This window comes from Carcharodon carcharias, chromosome 5, assembly GCF_017639515.1.
Source record: "Carcharodon carcharias isolate sCarCar2 chromosome 5, sCarCar2.pri, whole genome shotgun sequence".
Lineage (NCBI taxonomy): Eukaryota > Metazoa > Chordata > Chondrichthyes > Lamniformes > Lamnidae > Carcharodon > Carcharodon carcharias.
In genome coordinates this window covers 187,593,146-187,608,046 of record NC_054471.1, presented here as the reverse complement: position 1 = coordinate 187,608,046, position 14,901 = coordinate 187,593,146, and the positions used below count along the sequence as shown (strand labels likewise).

At 40.9% G+C, this 14,901-nt stretch overlaps 1 protein-coding gene across 5 annotated transcripts in view; it reads right to left on the bottom strand.

The window, feature by feature from the left end:
* Positions 1-2,053: 2,053 nt before the first annotated feature.
* wdr35 (WD repeat domain 35) overlaps positions 2,054-14,901 on the bottom strand; it is a 128,618-nt gene continuing 115,770 nt past the window's right edge. For 2 of the 5 annotated variants that reach the window (XM_041188402.1, XM_041188406.1), the window contains 4 exons: positions 14,288-14,444; positions 13,483-13,545; positions 3,978-4,218; positions 2,054-2,304 (listed from right to left, as the gene is read on the bottom strand). In XM_041188402.1, the coding sequence (XP_041044336.1) occupies positions 2,151-2,304; positions 3,978-4,218; positions 13,483-13,545; positions 14,288-14,444 (615 nt within the window). In that variant the 3' untranslated portion in view covers positions 2,054-2,150. The remainder of the gene's footprint in view (positions 2,305-3,977; positions 4,219-13,482; positions 13,546-14,287; positions 14,445-14,901) is intronic. The other 3 variants (XM_041188403.1, XM_041188404.1, XM_041188405.1) reach the window with 3 other exon arrangements.

The window sequence follows — 14,901 nt, the reverse complement described above, 5'->3', positions numbered from 1 at the left end:
AAACATACATACTAGAACTTTATAAAGCAATGTTTAGGCCTTAGCTGGAGTATTGTAGACAATTCCAAGCACCACACTCCAGGGAAATACCTTAGAAAAGGGTTAGCCAGAGGAGTGGGACCGATGGGACTGCTCGACAGAGAGTCGACATGGATTCGATAGGTGGAACGGCCTCTTTCTGTGTTGTAAGGACTTTATGAAACGGAATAGAGAGGTTTACTAGGATGCTACCAGGGATAAGTGACTTCAGTTATGAGAGGTTGTAAAGATAGCACTGTTACCTAGGAACATGGAAAGTTAAAAGGTTACCTAATAGATGTTTCAAGATGATGACAGGGTTAGCTAGAGTAGCTGGAGTAAAACTATTCCCTTGGGTGAGCGGCCAATAAACCATGGTCATAGGTTTAAAATCATTGGCAAAAAATCTGGAGGGGAGGTGAAGAATTTTTTCCCCCAGAGTTGTCAAAGTCTGGAATATTCTACTTGAAATGGTGATGGAAGCCGGTTCCCTAAATAATTTTAAAAAGGAGTTGGACAGTTACTTGAAGCTGGGGACTTACAGGGTTATGGACAAAAAAGTGGGGAAGTGGGGCTAATTACAACTGTTCTTTCTAAGAGTCAGTACAGGCATGAAGGGCAAATGACCTTTTTCTGCACTGTAAGCTTTTATGGGCAGTCACAGTTATAGAGGGTCCTTTGTGATTCTGGTTACAGCAACTACAATTGGTGGTAACAGGTGCAGAAACATGGTTTGAGAGGTTCAAATAGGGATTTGTGAAAAAGATGGATATGGATTTGAGAGGGACAACATGTTCATCAACTTGAAAGGAAAGTAAGGTTGGAAATGGGGCAGCAGTGAGCATGGACCAATTAGGTTTATTTTTAGTCAGGGGTGAAGTTGGTGATTTTTAAAGGGATCAAGACTGTAGATGAGAGAAGCAACTAGCCTGAGATTCAAGAAAGGAAGTTCGATAGTCGGCAGTTTAGCAGGAAAACAGTCAAGGGAATATGTACAGCGTTGAGATGATTTCAAAGAGAAGATAAAAAAGAAAGTAGAGGGAGTGGGTTCAAAGGTAAGGGGGTGTGAAGCAGCAGAGACAGCTAAAAAAAAGGGTCTCAATCTTAGTGACAAGACAGACATGAGTTCTTATTGGAGGTAGAGAAGCAAAACAAATAGGTTTAGTGAAACATTTGGAAATACAGAAATAAAATAAAAAAGAAAATAAAGAAAGAAGCCTGGGGCTCTCCAGGATGATCCTGGAGTGGTGAGTGGTTTTGGCAGAGGAAAATGCACCGCAATGGTGCTCATGTGATCCACCAAGTTTAATAATAGATGACTAAGTCAGCTGTGTACCAGATACACTATAGTCTGCAGACCTTAAACTTGAGGAAGCAAAGCTAGGGATCAATCTGAAAGAACACTCAGGATGGGAGGCCATCAAGGTTGAGGAAAAAGGTATTAAAAGTGTAAGTGAGGGAATAGGGGAGCAAATTTACAGTGGTAGAAATACTGTAGCAAATCGAGAACCAAAGGCTAGACAAACTTGCACTTCATAATGCACAGCAAATGACTTGGGGGAGATTTGTTTCCAGCGATAGTTGCAAAAGGCATTGGGGTTGGAAGGAGGTAAGGGGATGTCAATGGTGAGGGGTACAAGTAGTTAGAGATAGTCATATAAAACTTAAAAGTAACATTTAGCTTTTTATCTTGAGACTTGGATTTGAATTTAGACCAGACTAACTAGATGAAAGTCTCCTCTGTATGCAAGTTCTTAACATTCTTTGTGAAAGCGAGTGTACATTGTCCAATACCAAAAAATAGCACGAGTTTGATGCTAATTGGTAATCCCACTTAGATAAGCCCCCAAGAGGGCTGATTCTATACATAGAAATGGAAAAATGTCACATTGGTAAAGTACACACTCGATGACCTGGGAATGCTTTTATGTCCACATGTTTCTGAAATGGAATATATTGTAAGCCTCACCTCTAATATTAGCTTAATGAGATTTAGAGAAAAAGACAAATTCATAAAATGTTAAAGCGGAGGCAATTCATTAAAAATAGTTTTAATGCAACAATAAAGCCCAGCTGTTATTTCGAAACTAACACTGTTTATAAAATAAAAGTTTATTTTAGCCTTTGCTTATCTATCCCACAGGATTATGACAGAGAGGACAAAAGTTGTGGTTGCTTATATCCTGTTCATGAGCACAATGTTTACAGACGCCACACATCCAGAACTGGTAGTCTGCAATTGGCCGTCCTGTCACAACACAAGTTGGAAGTTTCCCTTCTCCTCTGCTGGAACGAAATGAGAAAATTACACATTTTTCATCAGCACAAAGTTTATAACAAATGCCTTGCAATATCTTCTAAGATTACATTGCTGTAATCCATTTAGAGGAGGCAAAATCAAATAAATAAAAAAAGTCTGTTTTAATCAGCTCTTCAAGCCAGTCTATTGACATTCAAAATGAAGAACAAAGCCAAGAGAATAACAAGCATGGTCGAGGTGGCATTATTTGCAAAAATTCCTAACAACAGCTACCATGATGAGAGTCTGATTTCAATTTGAGATGATTCACACTATTAATACTCTAAATTTGTGTGATAGTATGTCACCAAAGTGCAATTTTTAAAATAAAGGAAAGCACTTATATAATAGCTTATCACATCTCCTAGAAACATCGCAAAGCATTTTGTAATTTCGATTACTGCTTGGACTTCAGTTGCTTTTGTAAGCAGATGTGGTAGCTATTTTTGCGCATAAATCCCAATGCTAGAGAGCATTCTGGTGGAGTTCAGCCCAATTTCTATTCATTGAAATTCTTCCAAGTTTATGTTGCTGCTTTTAGTTACAAAGGATCAGTTTCTACCAGGAATTAGTTTACAAGTACTGTGAGAATGTTCGACAATGTTTCTCACCCAACCACATAATCACTATAATAATGCTGAGATTTCAGCCTTGGCCTTTTCTATTTCACATCTACACAATGGCTCTTCGCAGAATAATGCATAGCATGAACTGACTTCCATAGGTATGCTGATGGCCTGAAGCTCTACTTTTATGTGCTTGAGTTCACAATCACCACTGTGCTCTCTCACTGCACATTTAACTTCAAGCCATGAGCAAGCCAGAACTTTTTCTAATTTAATATATGCAAAATTGCAGCTCTCTATTTTGGCCCCTAGCAAAAACTCTACACCTAGTTTCCACTTTCACCACCGCCCTTTCCATCCGTTTATCCCAGGCTGAATTGGACTGTGTGTATCCTTGGTGTCCTGTTTGACATAGAATTTCAAAACGCCATATCACATCCATCATCAAGGTCATCTAGTTATGCCTCAAAACCATTATCTGCCACCATTCTCATCTCTCCCTCACCACCAGCAAAACTGTCATCCATGCTTCTCATATCTTCAATCTCTCCTTCAACAGTTTGTTTAGCTCCACCCTATATAAACTTCAACTTGCCACATCCTATTCCGCACTAAGCCCTTCTCTCCTCCTATTTCCATCCCCACCACCTTTCATTGCTTCACACTTTCTAGTACACTGAATACCAGATCCTTAGCCTTGTCTACAAGTTCCTCATACCCTCATCATTCCTTTCCTCTAAGAACCTTTCAGTCCAAGTGCCAACATGTACATTCTGCTCTTTCCTATCTGACTACATTTACATTCCCTGTCCCTGCTCCAATTTGGTGGTCACAGTATTCAGTTATTTTGTTGCCCTACAATGCAATGCTTTCCTTATCTGCCTTTTTATTCCACTGTCAAAATCCTTCTTAGCATCTTTTGGCTATACATTTAGCCACCTCCCCTAACTCTTCTACTATTGCATGTGTTCATTTTCCTCACTGAAACATCTTGGAAAATTTTACTATGTTAAGGCTTCTAGCTGTTACTACTAAACACACTTTATCAAAACTTTTCTGCAATATTAAAAACAAATCAAGCAATTTGTACTGACCCTTCTGGAAGACTGTCCAAATCAGATTTCTTGCCATCTTTGGGACTGTGTTTGATGAAGATCTCGAGGGCCAGGTCTTCATACTGCTGTCTCTGTTCTGAAGTCAACATGTCTAAAGATTCAAGCTTGATAAAAGCTTTGGAACATGTCCCAAAAGCGCGATTAGCACATGCAGAGAGTGCCAATAAACAGTAAATCTCCACTGATGGGATTATGTCTTCATAGTCCCGCAAATGAAGTGCTGCAAATTTACAATATGAATTTATATTTGGTTTCATGTCAAACTTGTTATAATAGGCACATATAATTAAAACACTGATCCTAATCAAAGGACAACTTCCAAACTAATGAAATTCAAAATTAACTGATATTGAAGCATATTACACTATACATGCATTTGCTTTGATAATTGTGATCCATATGGTTTGAATCTCACTCACGTGGCTCAGGATGATCCTCTTGGGTAATTGACTTTCTGTATCAAGACATGACTTAGGGGATAGCAGAGTCTGCTACTGACTCTTGATCGAAAATAATTGCTAAACTTGAGGTGTATCATGCATAACATCTCTATCCTAAGGATAGAATGCAAAAGTTTAACATCTAAATAAGCAAAACCAAAATGAAATTATCTGAGGGGCATTGGAGGCCCTAAATCCAGCACCCTGCCAGGTGGTTCCAGTGAAGTCCCCCTAGTTGCCAGGTTTATTTCTAATTTTTCTAAATTTGTTGGTTTATAAGCATGTCATTTCCACTCTACAATTGCTTCTTTTGGTTAGCTAATATTTTTTCAGCAGCAAGGACAGGTGGCCCTACCGATATCTGCAGGAAGTCCTTGCACATGTGTCAATATTACAGGTAGTTCCTTACACAAAAAAATTTGAAAACCACTGCCTGAGAAAATGTGATCAGCACAAATCAAACCTGCTTAAGAAACTGGTTAAGAATAGGAAACAGTGCTTCTGAGAGGTGTAATGGGAGATGGAAAGAGATAAAGAGACACAGAGTGTTCAATGAGGTCTCACACAAGAGATTGGCTGGGATTTTCTGGCCCCATCTCAGGCGGGACCTGCCCCATCCAGACGTCCATTGACTTGTGGCAGGCCAGGACGATCCTGGCAGCAGGCAGGTGCAGAAAATTCCGCCCACTATTTCTAAGACCAACATGAACTGGAATTGCGCTAATTTGCCGACACCAAAAATAGGAAGAGTGGGAAGATAGAGATTGCAGCAAAAGAATTCAGATCAGTTTTGCAATTGAGCAGACAAATGGCAAATTGAATTTAATACTGATAAAGGTAAAGTACTGCACAGAAGCAAAAAAATCTGTTCAATTACAACAATTACTTCACTCGTTATAAAGCCCATTTGGGACAACCGGAACTCATAATGGTGCAATATAAGAAAGAAAGGCTTGCATTTATATGTATAGAATTAGTGGAGCCTAATTGGACAGGAGGATGAAGAAGTTCACTTTCGGTATACAGAAATGGTAAAGAGTAATAATACTAATCTAAAGTGTAAAGGAGCTATGAGAAAAGATTAAGGAAATTAAAGGTTTAATACAGAAAGAAGATGGTTAAGAGATATTATCAAAGTAGAAAGAATATACAAGGTAAATACAGATTATTACTTCAAGTTAGCCAATAATGTAGGACCAGTCATGAAGCTATTAATGTATATAATATTATTGGAAATTATTTTTTCTTAAATAGAGGTTTAATTTGTTGGTGTGTCTTAATTGTAATAAAGCCAACTAGTCTGGGTGCTATGATGTATAGTAATTTTGAGATGTGAACAGTAGAGTGCATTTACATTTTGTTGAATAGAGCATTCAAGAAGGGGAGTGAAATCTGGCACCTAGCTAACAGAGACCAAGCAATATTTATATTACTAATAAAATTGGTATAATGGAAAGAGTTTTATTATTAGAAGAGGTGGAGTTCAAAGGGGCTGGTGATACAATGAGAATTTACATTCAATGAGATGTGCTGGGTATAACAGATAGCAGTTTTGTGCATGCAGAACAAAGGCATGTAACATCAAATCAGCTGTAAGCCTACCACTGTGTCTGCAAAGGAACCAAAGTGAAAGGAACCTTATTTTGAATTTGGAAGGTGCAAATGCTTTGCCTGGTGTCTGCTTAAAGTCTATAGGTTGTTGTTGCCTTAATGGAGATTAGTTTGGGAATTTGTTAAAAGTTATGATAGTAGTAATTTGTAGCCATGTGTATATATTTAATTTGTATAAATTAATAAATCAAACTCTCAAGTAGTTTGATATAAAACCTGTTGAGAACTGGGGGTTTTATGCCTGAATTTAGAGCTTCATCTCAAATATATCATTTAAAAATATAGGTTATGACAGTTGTTTAGTAATCCTCTGGGATTTTTACATACCTCAGTTTTACTAACTGCTGTGCCATAACAGACCAACGGTCATGCATGGAAATTGATAAATGTGTTATAGATATCAGGAAAATATTCTTGGTCAAAGAATGATACTAAGAAAGTCAATACAGGCAAAAGCTTGGGTTGTCTGCTATTCAATTACATGCCACAATAATAGAGTTTAATGTATTAGAAGTAAACTGCAATGGTTTTTCTTTTATTCTTTCAAGGGACGTGGGCATAGCTGGCAAAGTCAGCATTTGTTGCCCATCCCTAATTTCCCTTGAGAAGGTGGTGTTGAGCTGCCTTTTTGAACTTCTATTGTCCACCTGGTATCTGAAGGGGTTTGGTACAACTGAATGGCTTGCTAGCCCATTTCAGAGGGCAATTAAGAGTTAACCATATTGATGTGGGTCTGGAGTCACATATGGGCCAGGCCATGTAAGGATGGCAGATTTCCTTCCTACTGAACTAAAAGATGGAACTGCCATGGTGGGATTTTAACCCATGTCCTAGAGCATTAGTCTGGGCTGCTGGACTACTAGTCCAGAGACATTACCAGTGACATGCCACCATCTCCCCATAATCATCCTGACTTTTATTGTGTTCTTAAGTGTGTTAGAATTAACTAATTAAAATGTTTATTTCTTTAAACATCCAGAGAAGATTTCAGAACACTGAGGGATGGTTATTTCCTACTTATTCTAGCACACAATTCCGCTGTTAATCTTGTATGCTGTAACTCTTGTGAACAAAATGTATAATGACAGGCTCTCCAATTTTAAATGATCCTATTTAACTATACATTTCTAAAGGCTGACCAAAACAAATTTTAAAATGGAAATTAGAAACAGAAGTTCTGGTTTCACTGACAAGCCACAACAAAACAATAAATATTGAATAGCTCTTCCATATTGCGAAACTTTGTATTCATTAGTTTGCATCCATTCATTCAAGTTTTATTATGAATACAGGGAAGGAAGATACACTGAGAACTGTCAACGCTCTTGATAGACATTTCATAGTTTTAGAAAAAATCAAAACACTGTCACTTATTTATCACACCTTCAAGTTGGGATATCCTAAGCTCATGGAAGGTACAAAATAAATGCAAGTGGCTGACAGACAATCATTTATGATTGACAAAAATTTAAACTAAAACCAGATGTTTCAATGCTCAAAACTGTGCAGCAAGCTACTTTACAAGAAAAGGCAGTGTTGTAGCAACCTAAAATATAACAGACTGCTTAATAAAATAAATCAGTGTCTCCATGATGGTTTACCAGAATAAAATAGAACAGTTGATAAAAGATGCACTAGACATTCCACTGTGGTACCACTACATAAGTTTAACAGCATGACAGTATTGTAGAATGTACTGAAAGCAGAAAAGGAATATTGCTAACCAAATATGACAGTTCAGCCGAAAACAACCCTTTCAGATAGATACCACTGCATATTTTGGAACTGACCAAACCATTTAAAACATCTCATTCTTTCATTCATCGCTGTCTCACTCATATACCATATGTACTTGCACATAAGGTGAGAAATACATGTAACTGTACATAAAAATATACTTCTCTCCTGACCCCTCTTAGGCAGAACCCTATTTAATGCTGCTTTCAAGCAGATGCCAACCTGACCTGAAAATATTCAGGAGAACCCAACCCAACTCGCATTTGACCAGGAATGCATGATCAGCTGTTTCAAATTCAGCTGATCCATTTTCTAACAGAAGCTGATCCAATTTGAAAATACAAAGATGCATTTGTATATCCTATGCCAAGATCAGCTGGAACTGGAACAGGTGAAATGCCACATCTTTAACTGAAAAGCTATCAAATGACTACCAGTAAGGAGAGAATTTAGATGTGCAAGATGAGGGTCAGCATCCTAAATGACGTTGACTGGTCTAGAATGTTAATTCTCATCTTAAGTGGTGATCAAAGATTTGTTTTTTGTTTTGGCTGAAAAATACAAAGATTTAATCAATAAAAGGAAATGTGATCAACTCCATTCAGAAGAAAAATCAAACAAAATTGGACACCGAGCCAGATAAGGAGCTATTCGGGCAGATGACCAAAAGCTTGGCCAAAAAGGTAGGTTTTAAACAGCACCTTAAAAGGTGGAAAGATAGAGACAAGAACTAGGGAACACAGTTTAAAAATAAGGGGTCTCCCATTTAAGACTGAGATAAGGAGAAATGTTTTCTCTCAGAGGGTCGTTAGTCTGTGGAAGTCTTTTCTCCAGGGAGCAGTGGAGGCGGAGTAATTGAATATTTTTAAGGCTGAGTTAGACAAGATTCTTGATGGACAAGGGAGTCAAAGTGCATCAGGGGTAGACAGGAAAGTTGAGCCACAATCACATCAGCCATGATCTTATCAAATGGAGAAGCAGGCTCAAGGGGGCAAATGGCCTACTCCTGCTCCTAATTCGTATCTTTGTATATATGTATAGGTAGGGAGACAGACAGGTTTAGGGAGGGAACTCCAGAGCTTCGGGTATCGGCAACTGAAGGCAAATGGTTGAGCCATTAAAATCAAGACAGTTGGAGAAGCACAGATATCTTGGAGGGTTGTGGGGCCGGGAGGGTTGTAGGGCTAGAAGAGATTATAGAAGGAGGGAGGGGAGAGGTCAGGGAGGGATGAAAATTTTAAAATCAAGCATTGCTTAATTGGGTACCAATGTAGGTCAGCAAGCAGACAGGTGATGGGCGAACAGGACTTGGTGCAAGTTAGGACACGGGTAGCAGAGTTTTGAATTGTCTAAAGTTTACAGAGGGTAGAAAATGGGAGGAGGGCCAAGAATGCATTGGGATAGTCAAATCCAGAGGTACCAAAGGTACAGATGAGGGTTTTGGTAGCCAATGAGCTGAGGCAGGGGTGGAGTCAGGTGATGTCACTGAGGTGGTGGGGTGGATATGTGGTTGGAAGTTCATCTGGGAATCAAATATGACACCAAGATTGCAAATAGTCTGTTTCAGCCTTAGACAGTTGCCAGGGACTGGAATGCAGCCAGTGGCCAGGGAACAGTTTGAGGCAGGGATCAGAAAGAATGGCTTTTGTTTTTAGTTGGAGGAAATTTCTGCTCATACTGTAATGGATATCAGGCTAGCAATCTGACAAGTTAAAGTCAGTGGTGAGGTCAAGAGAGTTTTTGTGAGGTTCTTCTGGGTGTCGTCAGCTTTCATGTGGAAGCTGACATATATTCAGATGATGACGTCGAGGGCATTTAGATAAGAAAGAGGAGAGATAAATCCTTGGAGGACACAAGAGGTAAAGGTGTTGGAGTGGGACGAGATTGATCTCTGACTATGAGTGCATCGGTAAGAACAGAACCTGGTGAGTGAAGTCCCAACCAACAATGGAGAGATGTTGAAGGAGGGTGTTGTGGTCAACTGTGCCAAATGATGCAGTCTGGCCAAGATGAACCAGCAGTGATAGTTTACCTATGGCACAGTCACATTAGAAGTCATTTGTGACTTTCACAAGAGCTGTTCTGGTATTGTGACATCCCTGATTGGAGGGATTCAAACATGCACTCATCCAGGCAAGTGGGGAAATTCCATCACACTCCTGACTTGTAGATGGTGGACAGACTTTTGGGGAGTCAGGAGGTGAGTTACTCACCGCATGATTCCTAGCCTCTGACCTGCTCTTGTTACCATAGTATTTATATGGCTAGTCCAGTTCAGTTTCTGGTCAATGGTGACCCCCAGGATGTTGATGGTGAGGGAATTCAATGATGGTAATAACTTTGAATGTCAAGGGGGATTGGTTAGACTCTCTCTTGTTGGAGATAGTCATTGCCTGGCATTTGTTTGGTGCAAATGTTACTTGTCACTTGACAACCCAAGCCTGGATACTGTACAAGTCTTCCTGCATTTGGACATGGACTGCTTCAGTGTTTGCAGAGTCACGAATGATGCTGAACGTCATCAGTGAACATCCCCACTTCTGACCTTATGATGGAAGGAAGGTCATTGATGAAACCAGTTGAAGGTGGTTGGGCTTAGGACACTATCCTGAGGTACTCCTGAAGTGGTGTCCTGGAACTGGGGTGATTGGCCTCGAACAACCATAGCCATCTACCTTTGTGCTAGGTATGACTCCAACCAGTGGGGAGTTTTCCCCCGATTCTCATTGACTCCAGTTTTGCTCGGGCTCCTTGATACCATACTCGGTCAAATGCTGACTTGATGTCAAGGGCAGTCACTCTCACCTCACCTCTGGAGCTCAGCTCTTCTGTCCATGTTTGAACTAAGGCTGTAATGAGGTCAGGAGCTGAGCGTCAGTGAGCAGGTTATTACCAAGCAAGTGCTGCTTGATAGCTCTGTCGATGACCCCTACATTACTGATGATTGACAGTAGACTAATGGGGCGGTAATTGGCCCAGTTGGATTTGTCCTGCTTTTTGTGTATAGGACATACCTGGACAATTTTCCACATTGCTGGGTAGATGCCAGTGTCGCTGTACTGGAACAGCTTGGCTAGGCAAGCAACAAGTTCTGAAGCACAAGTCTTAAGTACTATTGCCAGAACATCGTTAGGGCCCATCGCCTTTTCCATTTCCAGTGCCTTCAACCAATTCTTGTTATCACATGGAGTGAATCGAATTGGCTGAAAACTGGCATCTGTGATGCTGGCGACCGCTGGGGAAGGCAGAGTTGGATCATCCACTCAGCACCTCTGGCTGAAGATTGCTGCAAATGCTTCAGCTTTATCTTTTGCACTGATGTGCTGGGCTCCCTCATCATTGAGGATGGGGATATTTGTGCAGCCTCCTCCTCCAGTGAGTTGTTTAATTGACAATTAACATTCACGACTGGATGTGGCAGGACTGCAGAGCTTAGATCTATCAGTTGGTTGTGGAATCGCTTAGCTCTGTCGGTTGTTGCTTATGCTGTTTGGCACGCAAGTAATCCTGTGTTATAGCTTGACTAGGTTGACATCTCTTTTTTAGGTACTCCTGGTGCTGCTCCTGGCGTGCCTTCCTGCACTCTTCATTGAAGCAAAGGATGGAGGAAAGCCTAGCCCTGGTGGCTCAACATCTCACTGAAATGCAGCTATATGCTCTCCAGCTCTTGGCTAGCAGGGAAGTCCATGATAGGGAAAAAGAAGAAAGTGCACGTGACAGTGGGGACTTTTCTCATTCCTTCACTCCACCCACCACAGGCAGAGCCCCATATGCACCTCAATAACAGTCTGTCCCTGCAGAGGTGCAGGTGTCTTTGGCGGGGTCATAATGGGCTCAAAATCCCAGAAGACATTTGCCACAGGCATCTCATTTGTCAGAACAGGTGACCGAGCAATCTGCCTCTAGCTCTGCTAAAGCTATATGAGTTGCACCATGTAGGAAAAATAGGAAGCAGATGGGATTGACATAATAGGTGCATAAGAAGATTCACTTGGAAGTATTCAGCAATATTCATGTCTATTGTCTATTTCAATTAATAAAGCATTTTATTTGAACTCTTCATTCTCCTGGCCTCTAATTTGTTGCATCCCAAACTGACCTTGGATAGGAAAGGGTGTAAATGTTGGAATGAATTGTGCGGACTTCTCTGGGTGCAGCTGCAGACACCATGGCTACATCTAGCTTCTCCTCAGAGGAGGAGAATGCCAATCACCTTGCTTTTCCTGCAGCTCCACTCTTCTCTGCAATGTGATGTTGTGCAATGCAGAGCAGACCACAACCATTCTGGAGACCCTTGATGGGGCATACTGAAGGGTGTCTCCAGATCTGTTAAGGCACCTGAACCACGTCTTCAGCAACCGATGATAGCTGCTGTGGTCATGTTGCTTCTGTTGTATCTCCCCTGTGCACCATTCCTCAGAGAATATTTGTCTTCAAGCAGCCACCCACTGATGCTAATTGGAGGTGCAAAAGCCTTTAAGGAGATGTGACTGCCACAGAATGAATCATGGCAGCTTCCAGGCTATATTGCTCAGATACATATGATAACCTTCCAATAAACACAAACAGGCTGAGCATTAAGAGTGGACTAGCAACTGACGAGCACTCCAAGCTGATGTGAAGACAACTTGAATGCCACATGTGTGAAATCAATGGCCACCTACACCTGTAGGAATCCAGCCACTGTAGCAAATCTGACAGCTCTTTGTGTCTGACTGGCATCATCCATGGCAAAGTGCATATAAGTGGCAGCCTTGGCAAACAAGCATTGGTGACCTGGGATGCAGCAAGACCCTGGAGATGCCATCAGCTGACCTCTGGATGGAGCTGGAGGCGAAGAATTTTAGGGTAGTGGTGACCTTGATGGCCACTGGCAATGTGTGCCCACCTAGCCCTTTTGGAAGGAGATCTTTTTCCAGGAGCCTGCAGATGTCAGCAATGACCTACAGCAAAAGTCTGAGTCTCTTGAGGCACTGTTGCTCCATCACATCCAGAAAAATGACCCTCTGCCTGTGCACCCTGTGCTAGGGCACCACCTCCCTAGGCCTAGAGCTTTGTGGTGTAGGCAGCGGCTGTTGGCGTTGTTGCTGATCCTGCTGCTGACATATGTCTGACTGCTACTGTGGCTCCTCAATTGGCTTGCCAGGAACTACGCAATTTCGTTCTTTAAAGGCTTTCTGGCCTGTCATTTTCATTGAGCAATAACTCTCCACTGTACTCTTGCGTTGTTAACCCTGGTGAATTCCACACAGTTCAGGAAGCCCATGCATCGGCTGTTAAAGCTAAATATGGAGTTAAATTCACCATTAATTGCCCATATCTATACCGAAATTAGTACCCTGTTAGCTGTACAGGAATTTCCTGATCACCTCCAAACCCTCCCAGGTTAAACCCAGGTGTGGGCAGGATCGTGTCGGACTTCTGACCCAATGGCACTTTGAAGCTATAACTCCCTCACCCCGTCCATAATTGGATCCACTTGGCCGTTAAAATTCTGCTCCAGGTATCAGTTAATAGAACTGCACTTCCAAGGACTTGCAGATTACCCTCCCCTGAAACGTTACACAAAGCCGCGCTGCAATTACTGTCCTTGTTACCCTCTTTACCACTCTCTTAATGGTACACTAAAAATATTTTAAACCAGTTAACATTTATATCAATGCAGATGCTTAAAAGCCCCTATCTATTACACCTACCTAAAGTAGAGCCCAGAGTCCAGACAGCAATCATCCGAACTTCCAACAAGTTGCATTTCCATTCTGTAAATTAAGGAAACCTGCATTTTGCAACCTATTGCAGTTATCTGTGTGCTAAAATGATAATAAGTGTACAATCCTTTACTATTTGTTATTTTTATTTCAATGGTTGTCTGTAGCTATATCACAAATCAGGCTTACTTGTTTTATTTGTATCATCATCACAATTTGGCACTTGCTGCCATGATAATTTTTCAATAAACCAAGTAGCTATCTTTCTTTCTATCTAAAGGCTGGTGACATAGTCTCATATTATGACGGCCCTGTGGAGTGTACCTGGAGGAGATCACAAACGCCGAGATGGATTGCAGAGTAGTGATGCTATGCAAGAAGACAATACACCAAGAGTAAATTGACTCCTATATAAATACAGCCATGGTGCTGAAGCTCTTCAGCAGGCCTTTCAATACATTGTACAACTCCTTGCATGAGGCAAACAGCTTTCTTTTCATTGCCGGGGCTCTTATGTCCACGGGCGGGATTTTCCGGCCCCGACACCAGCAGCATCGTTGCAAGCAAGACAGAAAAGTTTGGAGAGCCATTGACTTTGAACAGCTCTCCAAGTTTTCCTGTCCCACCCACAACAATACTCGGGGCCAGAAAATCCCGCTGCACATCTGTCCTCCTAACCTCACTCTCTGCCAAGCCATCACCCTGCCCTGTTGCACAAAATAATTCTAAATTCATGCCAAAAACAGAGCAGAATTTCTAAGCTTATTTATTTTGTGCATCAAATGAAACATACCTGTTTTCATTGCAGCATCTACATAGCCTTCATAAAGCTGACGCTGTGCTAGCAAAAAGAAGTGATATGCCTCTGCCCCACGCCAAGCATTGTCGATAATACGATTATCTGACAAAGAAGCATCTTCTTCAAGTAACCCAGCTAGAGCTGTTGTAGCCTGAAACAAAGCAAAAGAAATACAGTACGCATTATTGCACCATATGCTTAAAATTAATAGAAGTTTATAGAATTAATGTCAAAATTGAACAAAATATCCTGTTACACCTGAAATATTTGTAAATCATTCTCTTTTCAGATGTTAATTGATGTGCTGCATATTTCCAATATTTTAATTTACAATAAACCAATTAAGTCAGTCTATAAATTAAAATGTGCTAGAGTACAATTCCAGCTCAGAACAGTAGGTTTAGATCAGAAAAAATGGGATTGGTGTAGGCTAGTCCCACAGGTCATTTTAATTACCTGCCTGCTCAGTTTCCACCCAAGCCAATGGAGTTAAAATCAGCTCTTAATATGTGTACTTAAACATAAGGAATATCAATTTCAGCAATAAAATGAAGCCAGTAGCCATGGAACTGCATCCCAGCATCTGTCTCTAGTTGAATAGGAGAAAT